The sequence below is a fragment of the Diabrotica virgifera genome, chromosome 1 (assembly GCF_917563875.1).
Source record: "Diabrotica virgifera virgifera chromosome 1, PGI_DIABVI_V3a".
Taxonomy (NCBI): Eukaryota; Metazoa; Arthropoda; class Insecta; order Coleoptera; family Chrysomelidae; genus Diabrotica; species Diabrotica virgifera.
Genome location: NC_065443.1, coordinates 285,246,175 through 285,258,453, shown reverse-complemented (window position 1 = coordinate 285,258,453; position 12,279 = coordinate 285,246,175). Strand labels below are relative to the sequence as shown.

The 12,279-nt window shown below is 34.2% G+C and overlaps 1 protein-coding gene across 1 annotated transcript in view; it reads left to right on the top strand.

Moving 5' to 3' along the window:
- The window catches only part of LOC114330455 (angiotensin-converting enzyme-like), a 333,944-nt gene that overhangs the window by 315,690 nt on the left and 5,975 nt on the right, over positions 1 to 12,279 (top strand). The window contains exon 10 of the mRNA XM_050651261.1: positions 933 to 1,075. Coding sequence (XP_050507218.1) covers positions 933 to 1,075 — 143 coding nt within the window. The remainder of the gene's footprint in view (positions 1 to 932; positions 1,076 to 12,279) is intronic.

Sequence of the window (12,279 nt, the reverse complement as noted above, 5' to 3'; positions counted from 1 at the left end):
TAATTGTATTGAATGTGCCAATTTTTATATTCGGTATATTTGTAGATTCAAGATATACTACAAAAGGTCCATGATCTTTTTCGGAGTATGTATTAACCTTTTTTTCTTCCTGAGAATTATTGTCGGAAGTCTGATTTTGATTTTTTTCGGAATTATTAGTCATTGCAATTTTAGCCGGAGAAGAAGTATCAGGATAAGGGGGGACTGAGCCCCCCTTTTCCTCACTCATTTTAAGAAAAAACCAGTCAATGAAGTATTAATAACTAGAAAGCAAAAAGAAATAAAAAGAGCAAGCAAAACAGCATAAAAGAAAGCCGCTTGAAAAAAAAAATATAAGCAAAAATGCTCAACTTACCTATATGCAAACACTTAAGCAACAACACCGGCGGTTGTTAGCTAGGTTAAGACCCTAAACTAGTGGCAAACTTTAACTGCTGCAAAACAGAAACTGTTCACACCTCGAAAGCGTAATGTCTAGTTTAGAAATATTAAATTTTTGGAAAATATTTCTTAAATTTAAAATACGCGGTCTGACGTTTCGTATTTTATTTGACAATCTGAAAAAAAAAAAAAAAAAAAAAAAAAAAAAAAAAAAAAAAAAAAAACTTCATTTTTTTGTTAATTGTCATTTTTGACATTTTTGACCTGGGGTCATTTTCCCCCCCCTTGGTCATCCGTGTAACAAAAAAAGGTTAGTCATCGGAAGGTTAAAAAAAGAAACGATTGATTACGTTCAAGATTAGAAAACTCAAAACGATATTTTGAAATTGTTTTAACCTATTGGTCTGAAGTTCTTAACGTATTTATAGATATAAGTATAAGAAGAGATATTTGCATATCTCTTCTTTGTCTGGAAAACTATATTATTTTCATGTTACAATATCCCATGTGTACATAAAATTTTTAAATGCATGTTTTTTATATTTTTCTAGGCAAATTATGGAAAAAGGTTCTTCTCAATCCTGGAGAGACGTTTTGTTTCAGGCTACAGGAGAAAGCAGACTGGATGGAAGGGCATTGAGGGAATACTTCAGACCTTTGGAAGACTGGCTCAGAAATGAGAACTTAAGAACAGGTAAGATCTTCTTTTAGATTTTGTTTTAAGGCATAAGAACGATATTGTACCATTCTACAAGGTTTCGCATAATATCGATTAAACATCAAAAATAGTGATAGGAGTAGGACATGCCGGATGAGTTTGTGAATCTTACATTTCTAAAATTACGATCAGGCGCGGATACAGAGATGGGTCAACGCGGCCATGGACCCCCTAATATTGTCTTTAGTCTATAAGTATATTTTTTATTATTTATTATTTTTTTTTCTGTCAACTTTAAACTTCAAGCGATCAGTAGAACACTAAATATACACGACAACCACTTCCAGAGAATTGAAAGAAGCCATAAAATCCACGAAAATTCGACACCCCCATCGAACAAGTTTTTAGCTCATTTTTAGCGATTTTACAGGAGAGGCAAAAAACGAAAACTTAAATTTTTAAAAATTTGTACCGAAATGGTTAGATTCTTTGGACATCTTGGATTTTAAAGCACCCTATGTAACGCACAGCTGGCACAGCTGAATGTGGCTGCATTTTTATGTTTGTGCATCACAGTGTTGCCATGCTGTTTTCTATATATTTCTTTCATAATTTCAATGTTAAATATACCTACAAGAATAATAGAATAATAACATTTACTTCTCCGTCATTATACTAGGTAAATATAAATTATATTTATAAATAAATGAGGTGTCAAATTAAAGCTTATAATCCAAGAATAGTACTAAAGGTAAGAAATTAGACCTAGGTTGTCTGTCCGTCTGTCTGTCTGACCCCGAATATAACTCCTCCATTACTATACCAGGTAGAATGACAAATGAGGTGTCAAATGAAAGCTTATAATACAAGGATGGTACTAAAGGTGAGAAATTTGACATAGGCTGTCTGTCCGTCTGTCCGTCCGACCGCGAATATAACTCCTTCGTCACTATAGCAGGTAGAATGACAAATGAGGTGTCAAATGAAAGCTTATAATACAAGGATCGTACTAAAGGTGAGAAATTTGACATAGGCTGTCTGTCCGTCCATCCGCGAATATAAATCCTTCATCACTATACCAGGTAGAATGACAAATGAGGTGTCAAATGAAAGCTTATAATACAAGGATGGTACTAAAGGTGAGAAATTTGACATAGGCTGTCTGTCCGCCTGTCCGTCCAACCACAAATATAACTCATCCGTCACTATAGCAGGTAGAATGACAAATGAGGTGTCAAATGAAAGCTTATAATACAAGGATGGTACTAAAGGTGAGAAATTTGACATAGGCTGTCTGTCCGTCTGTCCGTCCGACCGCGAATATAACTCCTTCGTCACTATACCAGGTAGAATGACAAATGAGGTGTCAAATGAAAGCTTATAATACAAGGATGGTACTAAAAATGAGACGTTTGACATAGGCTGTCTGTCCGTCCGACCGCGAGTATAACTCATCCGTCACTATACCAGGTATAATGACAAATGAGGAGTCAACTGAAAGTTTATAATCCAAGGATAGTAGTAAAGGTGAGAAATTAGACCTAGGTTGTCTGTCCGTCTGTCTGTCTGTCCGCGAATATAACTCCTCCATCACTATATCAGGTCGTACGGACAGGCGGATAGACAGCCTATGTCAAACTTCTCATCTTTAGTACCATCCTTGGATTATAGGCTTTCATTTGACACCTCATTTGTCATTCTACCTGGTACAGTGACGAAGGAATCATATACGCGGTCGGACAGACAGACGGACAGACAGCCTAGGTTAAATTTCTCACCTTTAGTACCATCCTTGGATAAGCTTTCATTTGACACCTCATTTGTCATTCTACCTGGTATAATGACGAAGGAGTTGAGTTTGCAAACAGACAGACAAGACGGACGGACAGACGGACGTGGGCAATTCAATGTTTTCACATTTTTTCAAAATTGGTGAAAACAACAACATAATAAACTTTACTTAATTGGTGTTTCAAAACTACTTACTTTTAACACATTAGGTACACAATATTACAAGGTTTCTAGCAAGTTAAACGTCACAATGATTTAAAATAATCAAGTAAAAACCTATATATACATAACATATTAGAACATACCTAAAATACACAAAAATGATACATTTCACACACAAATATAATATCACAAAAAATTGTAACGTGATAGTATGAAAAAATAGAGGATACGGCAACGGTGTTACATGTGACGGTCGGCCCGGGTCGGATTCAATGCCAATATCTACACAGACATATAGGGTGCTTTAAAATCCAAGATGTCCGATTCTTTTATAATAATGCGATATGATATTTGTAACATAATAAGGGATTACTGTGAGATGTATGTTTTCTAATTTTATTAACTATTGAAAATTTTGAGTTTGATTGAGATACAACCTTAAGAGTAAACATGATTATTCGTAGAAAAAGGTTGGAACTTGCCTAACAACCATTCTACAATCTCCGTGTTAATTATCTTTCCAGTTTTACTACTAAAAGGTTGTATGTTTTGAGTCTTCGGCAATATAGATAGGAAAAAATTAGTTTTATGGTATATTAAAACAAAATATCAACTCATAGTTTTCACAACTTTAATTGGAAATTATAAATTTTACAATAACAATAATATTCTATCATTATGAAAAAAACATGTTATAAAATATCTCAAATTTTTGGCATTTCTATTGCGTATCTGTAAATATTTAATTTTAGACCATTTTGTTTTATTATTTTACTCTTTTACTATTAACATCTACTTCAAAATTAGCATGTGTGTCCTTAAATAGGTTAAAATTTAGAATTTGCTTCTGATTTATTTCAGTTACGGATTAAGGCTTGCTTGATGCTTTGACACATCGTATCATGGTTATCCATTGGTCTGGAGCATATACGACTTGTTTTTTCCGTTTTTCTATAAGGGCATGCATTGAATTGAAAACTTATTTACTACGTACAGGTACGTAGTAAAAACTATTCTACATTATTTATTTCGTCCACCGCAATTATCAAAAAGGAAAAAAAGTCCGTAAATCCTTTTTTATTTATATTTCGATAAATTGACTTATCAGATATACCATATGTATGTTTGATTACTTTATAAATTAAACATACGTGCAACAAAGTTGTAACTCTAAAAACCTTGTTAATCGTCAAGTATAAAGAAAATAGATATTTAACATAGGAAGTATCCAGTTTTATTGCCTTCTTCACGCTAAAATGGAGTAAAATGGCATACGTAACTTAAAATACAACTTCTTGTTATCGAAACTATTGAGAATTAAACTATGTCGTTTATATTGACGTGTGCGCAATTTTTTGCTGAATTCGCCTATGTCGAAATCTGAAAATAGATGTAACTTGAGTTACAACCTCGATGGGGGTGTCGAATTGTGCTATTTTTGGTAAAACAGTAAAAATTGGCGAGAGGGAGGGCGGTAAATTTTAGATAGCCCAGGGGCGGCAAATCTTCAAATCCGCCTCTGTTTGGAGTAAGTGTGAGCCATATGGCCAAATCTGGACATTAAAATATTTGTGGTAAGTCTGCCCCCCCCCTATTAAGAATTTCTAGATCCGCGCCTGATTCCGATTATAATGTAATTCTTCTTCTCGGTGTACCTATCCCTGACAAATGTTGGCAATCATCATGGCAATCGTTATCTTATCTGTAGCAGCGCGGAAAAGCTGCACAGATGTGTTGAACCAGGTTCTTCAACCAGGATGGTTTTCTTCTTCCTGTGCCTCGTTATCCAAATACTTTCCCTGTAGGATAGCTTGTATCAGGGCATATCTGGACTCACTTCGCATAATGTGTCCAAAGTATTGCAACTTTCGAGATTTGCTGATGGTCAGTATCTCTCAGTTCTTATTTATTCTTCTGAGGACTTCCTCATTTGTGACTTGGTCAGTACACGGAATTTTGAGTATTCTCCGATATAGCTACATCTCAAATGCTTCCAATTTTCGGTACATATCTTCTTTCAAGGTCCACGATTTAACACGATAAAAAAGGACAGAGGCGTACCATCGTAGAATTCTTACTTTTAAGTAGCGTCTAGACGCCGCGATAAATGTTGTGACCATAAATTGCTACGATTTATTGATTTTTTTTAAGCTGTGCTGCGATATATTTTCTCGATTGATTATAAACTAAATTTCGCAGGGACTAAAGCAGGGAGATGGGCTGGCCCCAACATTTTTTAACCTGGCACTGGAGTATGCGGTTAGGCAAATGCAAACTGGACGAGGAAACCTACTGACCTACCGAACGGTTCAACTGGGCGCTTATGCCGATGATATTAATATTATGAGTAGAACATCAACAGGGACACAGGAAACACACGCAGAGTTCAAAACACAAACAAAATTGCTAGGTCTGGAAATTAACAAAGAAAGAACAAAAATATAGACTCAGACGAGAAGAAATATAGTCCCACAAAACATTATACATGAAGATGACATTGAAATGGTTGGAAAGTTTACATACCTGAGAGTAGAAATATATGCCGACGGATCAGAAGATGGAGAAATATGGAAGAGAATAACTCAGGCAAACAGAGCTTATTTTACCCTCTCCCATATATTTCGGTCTAAAAGTGTCCACCAAAATACAAAGATGAAAATCTATAAAACTTTAATTCGACCAATAACATGTGAAGCAGTGAAGCCTGGGTCCTGAAAGAAACATCCAAAAACAAACTCAACACATTCGAAAAGAAAGTACTGAGGAGAATAATAGGACCTGTGAGGGAAAACGGAATCTTTAGAAGTCGATACAATAACGAACTTTATCAACTTTATAAGGAAGCACCCCTGTCAAACTTCATTAGAATACAAAGATTGCAATGGGCCGGACATGTGATAAGAATGGGAAGGGATAGGCCACCAAAAAGAGCACTGAATGCTAGAATGCAGGGAAAGAGACCGGTTGGAAAGCCAAGAAAGCGCTGGGAAGACACAGTAAACAGCGACACACAAGCCCTTTTAGGAGTCCGTGTATGGAGAAGAACCGCCACAGACAAGCAAGGGTGGAGGCAAAAAATAAAGTAGGCCAAGGCTCAATTTGGGCTGTAGTGCCGTAGAAGAAGATGATTGATTATAAACTGAAACAACTCGATCGTTACAATAAATTGATGCAATCCGATACCAACTCCAATTCCGATATATGGCTGCGATGTACCATTTGCACACAACGATAAATTTAAGCAACTCGATTGAAATCGATAAATTGCTCGGATTTAACGCGGTGTCTAAACGCTGCCTTTTACAAATAGAGAGGTTGTGTCTCAACCATCCGGTTGAAGGTGGATCTAGCTTTTCCGATGGGCGCTCTTATCTCTTTGAGGCGCCGAGGTACTTGTAGTGCGTGACTCTTTTTACAGGGGTTTACTTGTCTTAAAGTTGACCTTCTGTTATCTTTTTTTTGCGAATGATCATAAGCTTTGTTTTCTTTACGTGTATATTGAGTCCATATTGTTGGCTGTAATACGTGATTTTGTTCATAATGTTATTCTTCTTCTTCTTCTTCTTCTTCTTCTTCTTCTTCTTCTTCTTCTTCCTTCTTGTATGTAGGCTTTAAAGCCTGTTTTTTCTTCAATATTAACCTCCTAAATTGTTTAAGTTATCGCACCATCTTTTTCTTGGTCTGCCAATACCTCTTCGTCCATTTGGTGACTTATCTCGTGCTATTCGTACTATCCTATCCTGTGCCATTCTACTAATGTGTTAGTTCCACTCATGTTTCCGTCTTGTCACCCATCCATTTATGTCTTCTACATTGCATGATCTTATGTTTTCGTTTCTCTTCCAATCCAACAGACTTTTCCCTGATATTCGTCGGAGTATTTTCATCTCTGTTGTTTCTAGTAGTCATCTCGTTTTAGATGTGTCAGGTCTTCTCTCCGCCATGTATGTCAATATAGGTCTAATTGCTGCTTTATAGATTCTTGCTTTTGTGTCTTGTCTTAAGTGTTTCTTCTTCCAGATTGTGTCATTAAGAGATCCCGCCGCTTTATTTGCTTTTAAGCTTTGTTGTCGTACTTGCTCTTCAACATCTCCGTAATTGGTTATATCCATTCCCAGATATCTAAACCTTGCTTCCTGCTTTATTATTTTCTCATAAATTTCGATTTTACATCGTAGTGGGTATTTAGATGTTGTCATACATTTGGTTTTTTCTGCTGATATTATCATATTGTATTTCTTGGCTGTTGTATTGAAGATGTGTGTTAAACTTTGGAGATCGTCTTCTGTTTCGGCGATTATTGCGGCGTCGTCTGCATAACATAATATTTGGATTTCTTTGTTCCCCATTCTGTAACCATGACCTTTACGTACTGCTTCTATTATTTCGTCCATTATTGTATTAAAGAGCAGTGGCCTTAATGAGTCACCTTGTCTGACTCCGCTTTGTACTGGTATAAACTGCGTTAGTTTTCCATTTCATAATGTAATAAAACTAACTTTTCGTTACTACAATATAATTTATTTACTTCCGAAGACTAACTCAATAACTTGAAAGAATCGGAATATTTCTACTCCTAATCTTACAGATGAAGTAGGTGCCTCAATCAAATCCCAAAAACATGCACATGCATTTTGGTACATCCTGTATCTGGATAGTAAATTTAATATGTACCCACTGATATTAATATCATCACGATGAAATTGTAAACCTTTAGATAGTAGTCATGTAATGACACCGTTTTCCAACATAAACATTTCTATTATATAATACTGTCAATATAACACTGCAGTCTGCAGTCCCCGTTTTCGAAAAATTCCCGTACTCAGTGAAGCAAAAACGAGAGATATCATTGTTTAACACATGCTCGTTTAAATCACAGTCTTATGTTTTAACAAATCTCTTTTGGAAACTCATGCAGCTGTGAAACACATTGGTTACGCTCTAGTTGATTGACGAAACAGGTATGGATATGATCATATGGTATTATGTAGAATGGAAGGGTTTTCGTCGCTCCCAACGCTGTGACACGGTGGTTTTTGCGTTAATGCGGAAGTTAATTACTTTATTTGATTACATGTTTCGTGGTTGAAGGTGGGATAGTAATTGTCGGTGACGAAATAATTAATAAATTGTTCTATAAATATAATATAATATAATGAGAAACCCCCCAAATATTTGTGTACGTTCCAATTAAACTATTTTTATGGTACCGTTAGTTGAACACAGTGTTTTTAAAACTTTTTTGCCTCTTAGTCTTTTTTTGAAGTCACCTTTTATCGAGATATGGCTTCTTTGTCAAAATATACCTAAAAATGTAAATTATAAATAAATTTTCAGATAGTCTCTATAAATATAATCGTACTTAAGAGAATGGGTACGTATTTTCGGCTGCAATGCTATTTAAATTGGGATTCATTTTTTTCGAATCCTGAGAAAACTAATAAGTATTTTTGAAAAATTTAAACGCAGAATGAAAGATTACGATATTGGCGAGGGCCGAAAGTCCCTGAGAACTTCTATAATGTTTATTTTAATAAGTTACAGGGGTGAAAAACTAAGAGAAAATTTAGTGTGATATTTAATTTAAAATATCTCATTCAAAATAAACTTTTTATTTATTCTAAGGGGCTTTCGGCCCTCGGTAATAATATAGTCTTTCATTCTGCCTTTAAATTTTTCAAAAATATTTATTGGTTTTTTCAGGATTCGAAAAAAATGAACACAATGTCCGTGGTAATATTTCCAAATCTACCTTTGTCATACAACGCACTCAGTCGAATAGAATATTGTCAGCATACTGTCAGTCAGACAGTGACAATCAGTAAATATTTTAAATATTTGACATGACATCGGGAATATTTTGAGTTGTTGATTAAATATTATTGATATATAATGTATTTGATAAATAATTGATTTAAGACGTGAACTTAATAAAAAGTTATTTATTGTGTATTATTTGTGGAAGATCCAAGCAGAGAATACATCAGGTTAATATATTCTGTGATCCAAGTATTCTTAAAGATGATCAAAATTGTAAGCGTTCCATAGTAACAATATATTATTAAAAAATCACTTTAACACTTTTCCTCTTTTCTCGATTGAGTATTAGTTTTTGTTGTACATATAAATCGTGCGCCTCAGCCAAGCGGACTGAGGCGCACGATTGACAACTCTAGAGGATATGCGGTCGAGGCGATCGAGGTTCTAGCCCCAGCCCGGTGAATAGAAAAATAAAAAGGCTGAGGTCGTAGTCTAAAATTCTAAAAATAATCTACGACTTGGTCTGGAATAAGCTGGTGTCTGATCGGCCTATGGAGGAGCGGTACGGCAATGGATAAGGGCTTGCGGCTCGGTGACACTCCTCCATAGATCCCTACCGGAAGGGCTTTGACGCCTAAAAACGGTGTACATATAATATGTACATATAAATTATTAAAATCACTGAATACATAGTTAGTGAAAAAATTATCACATTTATTAACTGAATTAATAATTTTTTAATTATAAAAATAACAGTTATCCAAGAATATTCAAAAGCCATCTTTTTAAAGTTAATGATGATATTGTCAAGTAGAATGACATTCTAGTAATGTTTATATATCCATACCAGTGTGAATTTTACTAGACTTAATTTGCTGTGTAAAGACAGAAAAAGTAGGAATATCCGTAAAATATTTGCGAATTATGTACCGATGGCCTTAACAATATGTGGTGGATTCGACAAATATTCAAAATATGTCGATAAACACTAGCTTATTAACAGGCAAAAAAGTTTTAAAAACATTGTGTTTAACTAATGGTGCCACAATAATAATTTAATTGGAACGTACACAAAAGTTTGGGGGGTTTAAAGGAACGAAACCCCCATAAAATTTTTATGGGGTGCACAAATTTCAAGATGTTGCTGCCATTAGAATGCCACATGTCCATTTTCAATAAAAAATCTCTAATAATTTTCGATATATGAAAAAACTCTATTTTCATTTTGTAACTTCAAAGGGCTGTAACTTTTTTTGTGTGCACTATTGTATATAGGTAAGTGAGGTTCAATCAACCTATTCTTGACCCCAGAATATGTGGTATAATTTATGACCAATCTTTTCGGGACACCCTGTATAGTAGGTACCTAATATATGTATAATATCTTTGAATTATAATTATTTAATTAATATATTATCTTTAATTTATTAACAAAATGAACAGTGGAGCATATGCCGGTATAGTAATATACGCAGACGACATATCTATACTATCATCAGCAAAAACACATAGTGTCTTTATGCTTTAAGCATGAACTAATTATTGCAAAATACAGGACAATAAATTTAGACAAAACATTTATTTATAGTAGGGGAGGAAAGTATGCTAAATTTGCATTTACTCGAGTGTTATGGGGACCTATTGGGTTGTGAAGAGTTAAAACCAAAAAAAGTAAGGTTAAGTTTCCCATAAAGTGGGGGACTTTCAATTTTTTAATTTAGTTTTCCATTTCCAACAATGGTTTTTTCCGATTATAGCGCCATCTATCCATAATTCGAAAAAATGTCTCGAATATAACTTGCTTGTTTTTACGTAAAGAATCCAAATCTGCAACAAAAATTTGGGGGCTCCTATTTAAGATTTTACAGCCACCCCCACCCCGCCTCCGTGGGGGGTTGTTTGATGTCATTCGATAGATTTTTCAAAAATATTGAAAAATCAGTGTATTTTGCAGTCTTTCGATCTGATGTTCATTTCGCGAAATATCGCGGGGTTCGTATTTAAAATTTTAAATTTAATCCCCACCACTCTCCGTGGGGGTCGTGTTTGGTATCATTCAGTAGATTTTTAAACAATACTAAACACATATTTTTTAGTTTTTCGATCTGACGTTCATTTCACGAAATATTCGCTTTTTTTGTGAAACTTTGTGATTCACCCATTTCCTTACGTCCCCCTCAAATCGTCAGATTTTTGAAATATACGCTCTTTTGCATGTACTTGACTTACCTTATTTTAATCTAACGATTTCGAGTTTTTCTAAGGATATTTTTTTTTTCGGACCCCCCTTAACGGAGTCCCTGTATTAAAAGCCAATATACAGGGTGATTGATTAGTGCGAGGAAGCTCAGTAGATCTGTTATAGTAAAAATTACAAAAAAAAGTTATTGACAAAAATTGTAGGCAGCTTTAAACTCCACATTTTAAAATTAGTTACAATCTTACAGGGTGTTCCATAAGATAGTGGCAGACCAAACTTATGTTTTTTTAAATGGAACACCCTATATTTTATTTTAAATTTGAAATCTGCTTCACTTCCACATCACAACAATGTAAAGTTTTATTATGTTATACTGGGTACTTAAAAAGTTATAGCCAATATTACCTGAAAATCGTATCAAGTTTAACTCCCTGTATAATTAAAAAGGAGTATAGGAACATTGATCTATTGCAACCACAGTTTTTTAATAATTGTTAAAAATTATAAAACATATTCGTTTTCATAATATTCGTTAAATCAAATACAGGGCAAGTCAAAATGCAAAAACATTATTTTCTTGGTAATTTTAAATAGAACACCCTGTATTTTATATCACTATCGAAAAGTACTAATATCGTACTTCAAATTTTATAAAGTACTCCCTATACCTAAAGTTATCAGTTTTCTAGATATTTTTATTTTTCCATCAAAGTATTAATTTGGTAGATATTTTAACGTTTACCAATAATTATTGTGAGTTGGCCATGATTGATTTGTCAGAAACTGACAGTTTGACATTATTGTTTATTAATTTAGTAAAGAAATAACGACACAGAAAAGAAAACAATTTATTTTAAATAAAATTTATAACAAATAACCGACGGAAAATTAAAAAAAATAACTAACACAAAAAAATAAAAAACAACAGTAATTTTAACTTATCTTACTTAAGTATGGTGTTCAAAATTACCTCCCAAAACATCTATGCATACTTGAAAGCGGTCATTGAAAGAGTTGCTTACATTACTAAGCATTTGTAAAGAAATATTTTGAAATACAATTCGGATTCTATTTTTCATATCATCTCTTGTTGTTGGAGGTATTTTATATACTTCGTTCTTAACGTAACCTCAAAAAAATGAGTCCATTTTATTGAACTCTGGTGACCTCGGGGGCCACCTTACCGGTCCATCCCTTCCGATCCATCTTTCACCAAACTGATCATTAAGTTCACCACGTACTAATTCGTTGTGGTGCGCAGGAGCACCGTCATGTAGAAACCACATTTGTTCACGTATATTAAGTGGAACCTCTTCTAATAATA